The sequence below is a fragment of the Ranitomeya imitator genome, chromosome 4, assembly GCF_032444005.1.
Source record: "Ranitomeya imitator isolate aRanImi1 chromosome 4, aRanImi1.pri, whole genome shotgun sequence".
In the NCBI taxonomy this organism is placed as follows: domain Eukaryota; kingdom Metazoa; phylum Chordata; class Amphibia; order Anura; family Dendrobatidae; genus Ranitomeya; species Ranitomeya imitator.
The window spans coordinates 373,622,901-373,637,244 of record NC_091285.1 but is presented as its reverse complement, the minus strand read 5'-3'; the positions used below and the strand labels follow the sequence as shown (position 1 = coordinate 373,637,244).

General features: G+C 41.6%; 1 protein-coding gene across 1 annotated transcript in view; it reads left to right on the top strand.

The window, feature by feature from the left end:
- SEMA3A (semaphorin 3A) overlaps nt 1-14,344 on the top strand; it is a 372,399-nt gene that overhangs the window by 321,185 nt on the left and 36,870 nt on the right. The window contains exons 12-13 of the mRNA XM_069765162.1: nt 301-392; nt 5,887-5,928. Of these exons, the coding sequence (XP_069621263.1) occupies nt 301-392; nt 5,887-5,928 (134 nt within the window). The remainder of the gene's footprint in view (nt 1-300; nt 393-5,886; nt 5,929-14,344) is intronic.

Genomic DNA, 14,344 nt, shown 5'->3' with positions numbered 1-14,344 from the left:
GGATAATTTTCTATGTGAGATCTATTTGTACTGTGGCTGATTTCATACCCTATAAATGTACAATATTGTTTTATTTCCCAGTAGTAAAATGTTACCCTTTTCTATTTAATAGTTTGACGGTGATTACATAATTTTAAGTTTCAGAAACCACTAATGCTAATAAAGAGCGTCTTGCTGTATTTATTTTGTGGTGTTGGTAATTTGTCCTGCATATTTCACAAATAAACTAACCGTCTTATACCTCATTTATTTTATTCTGTTTGCAGCTATAATAACATACAATATATATTTTTCTTTTAGACATTGGGACGGTTTTAAAAGTTGTTTCTGTTCCCAAGGAGACCTGGCATGATTTAGAGGAAGTACTTCTGGAAGAAATGACAGTGTTCAGGGTAGGTACAACCATGCCATAATACAGTGTATATATCCTGATGTGAGCTTGTGCTGTACCATTGTCTCTCTGATTTTGAACCACACTTAAGCATATTTATAATAGTGTCTTTTTGTAAAACAGAACAAACTTAGACTAGACAGTCCATGGGTTATCCAGTCTTGGGGTTAAAGTCAACAGTCCCTCTATGACTGCAGACTTGTGAATCCACACAGTGTCTATGACTGCAGAATTGTGAATCCACACAGTGCGCACATTGCGCAGCATCAGGATTCTCTGGTGCCGACACTATGGGAATTTGCAAGCATGCCGACTGGACGTACATGGCTTCGCTCAATAAAAGACATATCAGAATGTGTCTTGAAGTATGCAGATCGCATACTTGGGTTTACATGACTGCCCTCTCCCATGCTATGTGCATGCTATGAGGATTCACAGGTCTGCACTCATGTAAAGTGACTGCAAGCTTTACCCACAAGCCTGATTTGAGCAATTCTAGATTTATCATAGTGATTTATACTGATAATTTAGGACTATCTAGTATAAATTTACGCACCCTATTCGTTGACTAACTTTGTGCGATATACTTGCACCAACATTTTGGCACATCTAATTGTTTAGTGTTGCACATTAGGCCATACACCTTTACAGAAAAACTGCACCCCATTTCAGGGAAGACATACACATCATCGGACAAGGTGCAAAAAGTGTATAAAACACAAAATAACATTTGAGCAAGTCATGAAAGACAGTTTTTTTTTTTCAAATCACTCTACAATTCTTGTGAATTTAGCTTGATAAATACGAATATGGATGATGTATCATATAGGTATTTTTCCTTAGCACAATTCTTTGTCCTATGGACCCGTGCTTGTTGTGTGCATGAGCATATTGGAAATATCTCCTGAATTTAGGTCTTAAATATTATATTTTTATTTGTAATAGAACTACTTAATAAATGTGCTTAACCCATTGGGTGAATTTTCCAAATAGGGTATGTAAACATACTTTTACTAAACTTTTTTTTAAATATTCAGTCAATAATTTAAAAGTGAAAGTGAACCTGTCATGTAAGAAAACTCAACCTGCAGATATGAGGTTTGTCTGCAAGGTAATAGCGTTCTAAGGCTATGCAACCACTGCACTAAAAGCACAGCTGCCCGGCAGCAAGGAACTTTACTTCTCAATGCATCCCTCCGGCTTTCAGTTATAGAGGCGTGGCTTCTGTCACCGCTAAGTACACAGTGACCGATGGCCGTAAGCATACCCCAACACTGACTGACAACTGTATCATCACTGATTCACTGCTAAGCAAGCTGTCAGTCAGTGCTGGGGCATGGTTACAGCTGCTGCTCGCTATGTACTGAGCGGAGACTGAAGCCACACCTTGAGCGCCTCCATGACTGAAAGTCGGAGTCTGCGAGTAGAAATAAAGTTCATTTCTTCCCTGTAGCCGGGCTTTCAGTGCAGCAGCTGCACAGTTTTAAAATGTTATTCACCTGCAGATTAACCCCATGACTGCAGGTTAATAGTGTTTTTTTTTAACATGACAGGTTCTCTTTATTATACTGGTCATTAAGTTAGTGTTAGTAACTTCTATTTTATTGCTGTATTGTTTTTCATAGAAAAACTATATTTCTTTATCATTTTCTTCTTATTCTCTACATTAAATCTTTCATTTTTCTTTGCCAAATTCTTTTTTTTGTCTGCACAACTATATTCCTTTACAAAGAAGTGAGTTGTCCTCAACCCTTTGAAATATTACTTCTACATGAATAAGCACATATTGCGTGCAGCTTATGAAAGTCTCTCTAAGGCATCCTGCAGGTGTTTAAAAATCCAGTGTTAATATGGGCTGCTTAGAATATGTGAGTAAAAGTATGTGAAAACCTCAGAGTATAAAGCTGGAAGGCATACCAATCCATAACAATACCCAGAATGGCTACAAAACCCTTGAAAGGAAAAAAAAAAGTCACAGAAATGAGGATAATGACTTTTTTTTAAAATCAAGCAGACATCACAGTGAATTAAGGAAAAGAACAAACACTTGAAAGGTGCAGGTGCTTCATATTGTTAGCAGTAAATAATCTACAGTGTGTGTATATATATATATATATATATATATATATATATATATATATATATATACCGTATATACTCGAGTATAAGCCGACCCGAGTATAAGCCGACCCCCCTAATTTTGCCACAAAAAACTGGGAAAACTTATTGACTCGAGTATAAGCCTAGGGTAGGAAATGCAGCAGCTACCGGTGAATTTCAAAAATAAAAATAGATGCTCCATACCGTTCATTATTGCCCCAGAAGATGCTCCATACAAAGCTGTGCCATATATAATTCTCCATACTGTTCATTATTGCCCCATAGATGTGCCATAGAAAGCTCTGCCATATAGTGCTTTGCACCGTTCATTATTGCCCCATAGATGTGCCATATAAAGCTGTGCCATATAGTGCGCTGCACCGTTCATCATTGCCCCATAGATGTGCCATATAAAGCTGTGCCATATAGTGCTCTGCACCGTTCATTCTTGCCCCATAGCTGTGCCATATAGTGCTCTGCACCGTTCATTATTGCCCCATAGCTGCCATATAGTGCTCTGCGCCGTTCATTATTGCCCCATAGCTGTGCCATATAGTGCTCTGCACCGTTCATTATTGCCCCATAGCTGTGCCATATAGTGCTCTGCGCCCTTCATTATTGCCCCATAGCTGCCATATAGTGCTCTGCGCCGTTCATTATTGCCCCATAGCTGCCATATAGTGCTCTGCGCCGTTCAGTATTGCCCCATAGCTGCCATATAGTGCTCTGCGGCGTTCAGTATTGCCCCATAGCTGTGCCATATAGTGCTCTGCACCGTTCAGTATTGCCCCATAGCTGTGCCACATAAATCTGTGCCATTGCTGCTGCTGCTGCAATAAAAAAAAATGCCATACTCACCTTGCTGCTTGCAGCTCCCAGCGTCCGGTCCCGGCGTCTCTCCGCACTGACTGATCAGGCAGAGGGCGCCGCGCACACTATATGCGTCATCGCGCCCTCTGACCTGAACAGTCAGAGCAAGAGGACGCGAAGACAGAGCGGCGCCCGGCGGGTGGAACGTGGACAGGTGAATATGACATACTTACCTGCTCCCGGCGTCCGGCTCCCTCTGCCTGTCACACGGTCTTCGGTGCCGCAGCCTCTTCCTCTATCAGCGGTCACCGACACCGCTGATTAGAGAAATGAATATGTGGCTCCACCCCTATGGGAGGTGGAGCCGCGTATTCATTTCTCTAATGAGCGGTCCCACGTGACCGCTGACAGGAAGAGCTGCAGCACCGAAGACAGTGTGACGGGCAGGGGGAGCATCAGGATCGCTGGGACTAGGTAAGTATACCTCAGCGCCCTCTCCCCCTCACCTGCCGACCCTGCCGCACACCATGACTCGAGTATAAGCCGAGAGGGGCACTTTCAGCCCAAAATTTTGGGCTGAAAATCTCGGCTTATACTCCAGTATATACGGCATATATACTGTGTATGTATATATATATATATATATATATATATATATATATATATATACAGTAAATATATATACTGTATATATATATATATATATATATATAGTGTATATATATATATATATATATATATATATATATATATATATATATATACAGACCAAAGGTTTGGACACACCTTCTCATTTCAAGATTTTTCTTTATTTTCATGACTATGAAAATTGTAAATTCACACTGAAGGCATCAAAACTATGAATTAACACATGTGGAATTATATACTTAACAAAAAAGTGTTAAACAACTGATGATATGTCTTATATTCCAGGCCCTTCAAAGTAGCCACCTTTTGCTTTGATGACTGCTTTGCGCACTCTTGGCATTCTCTTGATGATCTTCAAGAGGTAGTCATCGGAAATGGTTTTCACTTCACAGGTGTGCCCTGTCAGTTTTAATAAGTGGGTTTTCTTGCCTTATAAATGGGGTTAGGACTATCAGTTGTGTTGAGCAGAAGTCTGGTGGATACACAGCTGCTTATCCTACTGAATAGACTGTTAGAATTTGTATTATGGCAAGAAAAAAGCAGCTAAGTAAAGAACAACGAGTGGCCATCATTACTTTAAGAAATGAAGGTCGATCAGTCTGAAAAATTGGGAAAACTTTGAAAGTGTCCCCAAGTGCAGTTGCAAAAACCATCAAGCGCTACAAAGAAACTGGCTCACATGAGGACCTCCCCAGGAAAGGAAGACCAAGAGTCACCTCTGCTTCTGAGGATAAGTTTATCTGAGTCACCAGCCTCAGAAATCGCAGGTTAACAGCAGCTCAGGTTAGAGATCAGGTCAATGCCACACAGAGTTCTAGCAGCAGCAGACACATCTCTACAACAACTGTTAAGAGGAGACTTTGTGCAGCAGGCCTTAATGGTAAAATAGCTGCTAGGAAACCACTCCTAACGACAGGCAGCAAGCAGAAGAGACTTGTTTGGGCTAAAAAACACAAGGAATGGACATTAGACCAGTGGAAATCTGTGCTTTGGTCTGCTGAGTCCAAATTTGAGATCTTTGGTTCCAACCACCGTGTCTTTTTGCGACGCAGAAAAGGTGAACGGAGGGGCTCTAACATGCCTGGTTCCCACCGTGAGGCATGGAGGAGGATTTATTCAAAATTGAAGCCATATTGAACCAGCAAGGCTACCACAGCATCTTGCAGCGGCATGCTATTCCATCCGGTTTGCGCTTAGTTGGAACATCATTTATTTTTCAACAGGACAATGACCCCAAACACACCTCCAGGCTGTGCAAGGGCAATTTGACCAAGAATGAGACTGATAGGGTGCTACGCCAGATGAGCTGACCTCCACAGTCACCTGATCTGAACTCAATCGAGATGGTTTGGGGTGAGCTGGACCGCAGAGTGAAGGCAAAAGGGCCAACAAGTGCTAAGCATCTCTAGGAACTCCTTCAAGATTGTTGGAAGACAATTTCCGGTGACAACCTCTTGAAGCTCATCAAGAGAATGCCAAGAGTGTGCAAAGCAGTTATCAAAGCAAAAGGTGGCTACTTTGAAGAGCCTAGAATATAATACATATTTTCATTTGTTTCACACTTTTTTGTTAAGTGTATAATTCCACATGTGTTAATTCATAGTTTTGATGCCTTCAGTGTGAATTTACAATTTTCATGGTCATGAAAATACTGAAAAATCTTTAAATGAGAAGGTGTGTCCAAACTTTTGGCCTGTACTATGTGTGTATATATATATATATATATATATATATATATATATATATATATATATATATATATATATATATATATATATATATATAATTTTTTCGTTGTATTGTTTTATTTTAATATATCCTATATTTTGTTGGTTACTACTCTTACATTTGTAGCCTTTGTTTTTATTGTTGTCCTTTTTTATGTGGTTATTTTTTATGAGTGCAAGCTAATCTATATCTTGCACTTTCCTCTACAGGAGCCAACTACAATTTCATCCATGGAGATCTCCACAAAGCAAGTATGCAGTGGCTTTTATTTCATTTACTATGTTTCCATTACCCTAAAAATTCAATATCGTCCTGAGAGCAACTTGGCCATTGCAGATGTATTAATAATTGTGATAACACATAATTTTCCTTTAATTTGGCCTCAGCAGGTGGTAGAATATCATCACTAAAGGCCATGTAGAAAGGAAACTTTTAAATGTACACATTAGTCTTGCATTATAAACCCAACATAAACTTGTCAGCTAATGACTTGTTCCATAGTTTATCTTGAATTCTAATGCTGCTATATATTTTTTCCATGGCATTGAAATATATCCAAAGAGGAAACATTGTATATCTCTTTTAATGGTAATTTATAACTCATCCCATAATTATATATACTGTATAATATTGCTGTTCATGTGTTTACGTTACGATACATTTTAGCACTAAATACAGTGGGTACGGAAAGTATTCAGACCCCTTTAATGTTTTGACTCTTTGTTTCATTGCAGCCATTTGGTAAATTCTAAAAAGTTCATATTCTTTCACATTAATGTACACTCTGCACCCCATATTGACTGAAAAGAACAGAAATGTTGAAATTTTTGCAAATTTATTAAAAATGAAAAAGTGAAATATCTCTGGGTCATAAGTATTCAGACCAATTGCTCAGACACTCATATTTAAGTCAATGGCTGCAATGAAACAAAGAGTACCCACTGTACCTTCTGTGATGTCTTGGTGCACGTGTGGCTTCCTACCAATGAAAACAAATAATGAATAAATTTAGAGCAAGATATACAGTAAATCATATGCTTTTAAGTCCATTTTCTTATGCACATCCTTCAGTTCCCAAACCTTGTTGTTCACATTCTAACTTCTGCGATAGCATTTTCAGATGGTGTAGCATCCGTTCAACATGAAAGCAAGAATCTATGTAGTTGTTGTGGATTACAAATTATGTGGAATGCTAAAACAAAATGGTAGACTGAAAAAGTTTTACAACAATAAACATTTATCACCTGTCCACAAGATAAGTTTTTGATAGTCAGGAGTCCCATTGTTAGGCTACGGTCACACGCCAGTATTTTGATCACTATTATACATCAATACTTGCAAGCCAAAACTAGGAGAGGAACACTTAATAATAATAATAATAATTTTATTTATATAGCGCCAACATATTCCGCAGCGCTTTACAAATTATAGAGGGGACTTGTACAGACAATAGACATTACAGCATAACAGAAATACAGTTCAAAACAGATACCAGGAGGAGTGAGGGCCCTGCTCGCAAGCTTACAAACTATGGGGAAAAGGGGAGACACGAGAGGTGGATGGTAACAATTGCTTTAGTTATTCGGACCAGCTATAGTGTAAGGCTCAGGTGTTCATGTAAAGCTGCATGAACCAGTTACCTGCCTAAGTATGTAGCAGTACAGACACAGAGGGCTAATACTGCATAAAGTGTATGAGAACATGATGCGAGGAACCTTTTTTTTTTTTTTTTTTTTTTTTATTATAAATAGGCCACACAGGGATCGTTAGGTTAATGCATTGAGGCGGTAGGCCAGTCTGAACAAATGAGTTTTTAGGGCACGCTTAAAACTGTGGGGATTGGGGATTAATCGTATTAACCTAGGTAGTGCATTCCAAAGAATCGGCGCAGCACGTGTAAAGTCTTGGAGACGGGAGTGGGAGGTTCTGATTATTGAGGATGCTAACCTGAGGTCATTAGCGGAGCGGAGGGCACGGGTAGGGTGGTAGACTGATACCAGGGAGGAGATGTAGGGTGGTGCTGAGCCATGGAGTGCTTTGTGGATGAGGGTAGTAGTTTTGTACTGGATTCTGGAGTGGATGGGTAGCCAGTGTAATGACTGGCACAGGGTAGAGGCATCGGTGTAACGGTTGGTGAGGAATATGATCCTGGCTGCAGCATTCAGGACAGATTGGAGCGGGGAGAGTTTTGCAAGAGGGAGACCGATTAGTAGAGAGTTACAATAGTCCAGACGAGAATGAATAAGTGAAACAGTCAGAGTTTTTGCAGAGTCGAAATTAAGAAAAGGGCGAATTCTAGAAATGTTTTTGAGATGCAGGTAAGAAGAGCGAGCCAGTGATCGGATGTAGGGGGTGAATGAAAGGTCAGAATCAAGGATGACCCCAAGGCAGCGGGCATGTTGCTTTGGAGTAATGGTGGAACCGCACACGGAGATGGCAATGTCAGGCAAAGGTAGGTTAGTAGAGGGAGAGAACACGAGGAGTTCAGTTTTTGACAGGTTTAGTTTCAGATAGAGGGCGGACATGATGTTAGAGACAGCGGTAAGACAATCACTGGTGTTTTCTAAAAAGGTCGGTGTGATCTCAGGAGCAGAAGTGTATAATTGGGTGTCGTCAGCATAGAGATGGTACTGGAAACCAAATCTACTGATTGTTTGTCCAATAGGGGCAGTATACAACGAGAAGAGTAGGGGGCCTAGGACTGATCCTTGAGGAACCCCAACAGTAAGGGGAAGGTGAGAGGAGGAGGAACCAGCAAAACATACAGTGAAGGATCGGTCAGAGAGATAGGAGGAGAACCAGGAGAGAACGGTGTCCTTGAGGCCGATGGAGCGGAGCATAGTGAGGAGGAGCTGATGATCCACAGTGTCGAATGCTGCAGAGAGATCCAAGAGAATTAGCATGGAGTAGTGACCATTAGATTTAGCTGTTAGTAGGTCATTAGAGACTTTAATGAGGGCAGTTTCAGTAGAGTGTAAAGAGCGGAAGCCAGATTGAAGAGGGTCGAGAAGAGAGTTATCTGAGAGATAGCGGGTAAGACGGGAGTGGACCAGGCGTTCGAGGAGTTTAGAGATGAAGGGAAGATTAGAGACAGGTCTATAATTAGCGGCACAGTTTTGATCGAGGGATGGTTTTTTAAGTAATGGATGTATGATGGCATGCTTAAATGAGGAGGGAAAAATACCGGAAGTGAGGGAAAGGTTGAATATTTTTGTTAGGTGAGAGGTGATAGCCGGGGAAAGGGACTGGAGGAGATGTGACGGAATGGGGTCACTGGTGCAAGTGGTCGGGCGAGAAGATGCAAGGAGCCTGCTTACTTCTTCTTCTGTAACTGCTTCAAAGTCAGAGAGTGAACTAGATGCAGTGGGGGAGGGAGGACAGTGCATGGTATGAAGAGATTGGGAGATGATTTCCTGTCGAATGTGGTCAATTTTTTCTTTGAAGTAATTGGCCAGATCGTCAGCACGGAGATCCGTGGTTGGGGCCTGCTCTCTTGGGTTGAATAGGGACTGGAACGTGTCAGAGACGTTTAGGGTTATTGGACAGGGAGGTGATGAGGGTGTTGAAGTAGGTTTGTTTGGAGAGGTGAAGGGCAGAATTGTATGTCTTTAGCATGAACTTATAATGGATGAAATCTTCGGGTAGATTAGATTTTCTCCACAGACGTTCTGCGCACCTGGAGCACCGCTGCAGGAAACGTGTTTGCAGCGTGTGCCACGGTTGTTGCCGTCTGTGCCGAGTTGTTTTATGTATAGGAGGAGCAGCTTAATCCAGAGCACTTTGCAGGGTTTCATTGTAATGCTTCAATGCAGAATCAGGACATGAGATGGAGGAAATAGGGGCCAATGAGGACTGCAAGTTCATCATAAGTTTCTGGGTGTTAATGGCCTGTATGTTTCTATAGGTGTGGAAAGTGGGGGTGACCTGAGCGGGATGGCAGTTCTTGATAGAGAATGAAAGAAGGTTGTGGTCAGAGAGCGGGAGAGGGGAGTTTGTGAAGTCATCCACTGAGCAAAGTCGGGAGAAGACCAAGTCAAGGGAGTTTCCATCTTCATGTGTTGGAGAGTTAGTATGCTGCGAGAGGCCAAAAGAGGAGGATAGAGATAAAAGGTGAGAAGCAGATGGGGAGAGGGGAGAGGCAATGGCAATGTTGAAATCACCCATGATAAGGGTGGGGGTGTCACAGGAGAGAAAGTGTGGAAGCCAGGTGGCAAAGTGATCCAGGAACTGATGAGAGGGGCCGGGAGGACGATACACCACCACCACTCGCATGGAGAAGGGGACGTAGAGTCTGACCACATGGACCTCAAAGGAAGGGAAGACAAGTGAGGGTACTTGGGGGATAACTTGGAAAGTACATTTGGGTGAAAGGAGCAGACCAACGCCTCCACCTGCTCTGTTGTCTGATCTTGGGGTATGAGAAAAGTGTAGTCCACCATATGAAAGAGCAGCAGCAGCGGTGGTGTCTGACTGCTGGATCCAGGTTTCAGTTAGAGCCAGGAGATTAAGAGAATTAGAAAGGAAGAAGTCATGAATGAAGGAGAGTTTATTACACACAGAGCGAGAATTCCAAAGGGCACAATTGAAAGAGACAGCAGGCATGCAGGGAATATTAATAAGGTTAGAGGGGTTTCTGGGTGTAGCAATTGGGAGGTTTGACTGGCTATAACATGGGGGGCCGGGGTTTGGAGATATGTCTCCAGCGACTAGGAGAAGGAGGATCGAAAGAGTGAGCAGATGGTTAAGTGATTTGTGAGAGCGTCTCTTGTGTTGGATGTTGGGACTGAATGGATCTGTGCTGTTAAGCAATGTGAATAGAGCATGAGTGCTATACATAGGAGAGGCAAGGACAGAGGGGCCGATATGGATGGAGTGTAGAGAGTTAATGCGAGGGCGGTGAATGTGAGTGAATGCAGCAGCCAGAATATAGATTATACAAATAAATATGGTGAGTATTTGTGCTGTTTCAAGTGAATATGGATTAGATTTAGTTTTTCTTACCTGTCTCCTGCCATGTTATAACTGCCGAATACTTAGAAAAAAAAGTACTTTGAATAAAAAATACACGAATAACAGTGCACGAATGCACCCCTGCACGAATGCATCCCCAAGCTACATCTACATTTATAGAAGGCTAGCCCTTAGATCTCTTTTTTTTTTTTTTTTGTGTTAAAGCTCGTTAGCAATCAATCTAACTCAGTTGAGACAACAGGACACAATAAATGTAGTGATCAGATAAACAAATGTCCAGGTCTACATGGATCATAAAGCACTTTGAAACAGTTATGTGATCTCTCTGAGTAAGGACATGCAAAAGTGAGTTAACCCCTTCATGACCCAGCCTATTTTGACCTTAATGACCTGGCCGTTTTTTGCAATTCTGACCAGTGTCCCTTTATGAGGTAATAACTCAGGAACGCTTCAACGGATCCTAGCGGTTCTGAGATTGTTTTTTCGTGACATATTGGGCTTCATGTTAGTGGTAAATTTAGGTCAATAAATTCTGCGTTTATTTGTGATAAAAACGGAAATTTGGCGAAAATTTTGAAAATTTCGCAATTTTCACATTTTGAATTTTTATTCTGTTAAACCAGAGAGTTATGTGACACAAAATAGTTAATAAATAACATTTCCCACATGTCTACTTTACACCAGCACAATTTTGGAAACAACATTTTTTTTTGCTAGGAAGTTATAAGAGTTAAAATTTGACCAGCGATTTCTCATTTTTACAACGAAATTTACAAAACCATTTTTTTTAGGGACCACCTCACATTTGAAGTCAGTTTGAGGGGTCTATATGGATGAAAATACCCAAAAGTGACACCATTCTAAAAAATGCACCCCTCAAGGTGCTCAAAACCACATTCAAGAAGTTTTTTAACCCTTCAGGTGCTTCACAGCAGCAGAAGCAACATGGAAGGAAAAAATGAACATTTAACTTTTTAGTCACAAAAATTATCTTTTAGCAACATTTTTTTTATTTTCCCAATGGTACAAGGAGAAACTGAACCACGAAAGTTGTTGTCCAATTTGTCCTGAGTACGCTGATACCTCATATGTGGGGGTAAACCACTGTTTGGGCGCACGGCAGGGCTTGGAAGGGAAGGAGCGCCATTTGACTTTTTGAATGAAAAATTGGCTCCACTCTTTAGCGGACACCATGTCACGTTTGGAGAGCCCCCGTGTGCCTAAAAATTGGAGCTCCCCCACACGTGACCCCATTTTGGAAACTAGACGCCCCAAGGAACTTATCTAGATGCATAGTGAGAACTTTGAACCCCCGGGGGCTTCACAAATTGATCCGTAAAAATGAAAAAGTACTTTTTTTTCACAAAAAAATTCTTTTAGCCTCAATTTTTTTCATTTTCACATGGGCAACAGGATAAAATGGATCCTAAAATTTGTTGGGCAATTTCTCATGAGTACACCGATACCTCACATGTGGAGGTAAACCACTGTTTGGGCACATGGTAAGGTTCGGAAGGGAAGGAGCGCCATTTGACTCTTTGAATGAAAAATTATCTCCATTGTTAGAGGACACCATGTCGTGTTTGGAGAGCCCCCGTGTTCCTAAACATTGGAGCTCCCCCACAAATAACCCCATTTTGGAAACTAGACCCCCCAAGGAACTTATCTAGATGCATATTGAGCACTTTAAACCCTCAGGTGCTTCACAAATTGATCTGTAAAAATGAAAAAGTACTTTTTTTTTCACAAAAAAATTCTTTTCGCCTCAGTTTTTCATTTTCACATGGGCAATAGGATAAAATGAATCCTAAAATTTGTTGGGCAATTTCTCCCGAGTACGCCGATACCTCATATGTGGGGGTAAACCACTGTTTGGGCACACGGCAGGGCTCGGAAGGGAAGGCGCGCCATTTGACTTTTTGAATGGAAAATTAGCTCCAATTGTTAGCGGACACCATGTCGCGTTTAGAGAGCCCCTGTGTGCCTATGCATTGGAGCTCCCCCACAAGTGACCCCATTTTGGAAACTAGACCCCCCAAGGAACTTATCTAGATGCATATTGAGCACTTTAAACCCCCAGGTGCTTCACAGAAGTTTATAATGCAGAGCCATGAAAATAAAAAATAATTTTTCTTTCCTCAAAAATGATTTTTAGCCTGGAATTTCCTATTTTGCCAAGGGTAATAGGAGAAATTGGACCGCAAATGTTGTTGTCCAGTTTGTCCTGAGTACGCTGATACCCCATATGTGGGGGTAAACCACTGTTTGGGCGCACGGCAGGGCTCGGAAGGGAAGGCACGCCAATTGGCTTTTTAAATGGAAAATTAGCTCCAATCATTAGCGGACACCATGTCACGTTTGGAGAGCCCCTGTGTGCCTAAACATTGGAGATCCCCCACATATGACCCCATTTTGGAAACTAGACCCCCAAAGGAACTAATCTAGATGTGTGGTGAGGACTTTGAACTTCCAAGTGCTTCACAGAAGTTTATAACGCAGAGCCATGAAAATAAAATAAAAATTTTATTTTCTCTAAAATGATTTTTTAGCCTGCAATTTATTATTTTCCCAAGGGTAACAGGAGAAATTTGACCCCAAAAGTTGTTGTACAGTTTCTCCTGAGTACGCTGATACCCCATATGTGGGGGTAAACCACAGTTTGGGCACATGTCGGGGCTCGGAAGTCAAGTAGTGACATTTTGAAATGCAGACTTTGATGGAATGCTCTGCGGGCATTACGTTGCGTTTGCAGAGCCCCTGATGTGGCTAAACAGTAGAAACCCCCCACAAGTGACCCCATTTTAGAAACTAGACCCCGAAAGGAACTTATCTAGATGTGAGGTGAGCACTTTGAACCCCCAAGTGCTTCACAGAAGTTTATAACACAGAGCAGTGAAAATAATAAATACGTTTTCTTTCCTCAAAAATAATTTTTTAGCCCAGAATTTTTTATTTTCCCAAGGGTTACAGGAGAAATTGGACCCCAAAAGTTGTTGTCCAGTTTCTCCTGAGTACGCTGATACCCCATATGTGGGGGTAAACCACTGTTTGGGCACACGTCGGGGCTCAGAAGGGAAGTAGTGACTTTTGAAATGCAGACTTTGATGGAATGGTCTGCGGGCGTCACGTTGCGTTTGCAGAGCCCCTGGTGTGCCTAAACAGTAGAAACCCCCCACAAGTGACCCCATTTTGGAAACTAGACCCCCCAAGGAACTTATCTAGATATGTGGTGAGCACTTTGAACCCCCAAGTGCTTCACAGACGTTTACAACGCAGAGCCGTGAAAATAAAAAATCATTTTTCTTTCCTCAAAAATGATGTTTTAGCAAGCAATTTTTTATTTTCTCAAGGGTAACAGGAGAAATTGGACCCCAGTAATTGTTGCCCAGTTTGTTCTGAGTACGCTGATACCCCATATGTGGGGGTAAACCACTGTTTGGGAACATGTCGGGGCTCGGAAGTCAAGTAGTGACGTTTTGAAATGCAGACTTTGATGGAATGGTCTGCGGGCGTCACGTTGCGTTTGCAGAGCCCCTGGTGTGCCTAAACAGTAGAAACCCCCCACAAGTGACCCCATTTTGGAAACTAGACCCCCCAAGGAACTTATCTAGATATGTGGTGAGCACTTTGAACCCCCAAGTGCTTCACAGACGTTTACAACGCAGAGCCGTGAAAATAAAAAATCATTTTACTTTC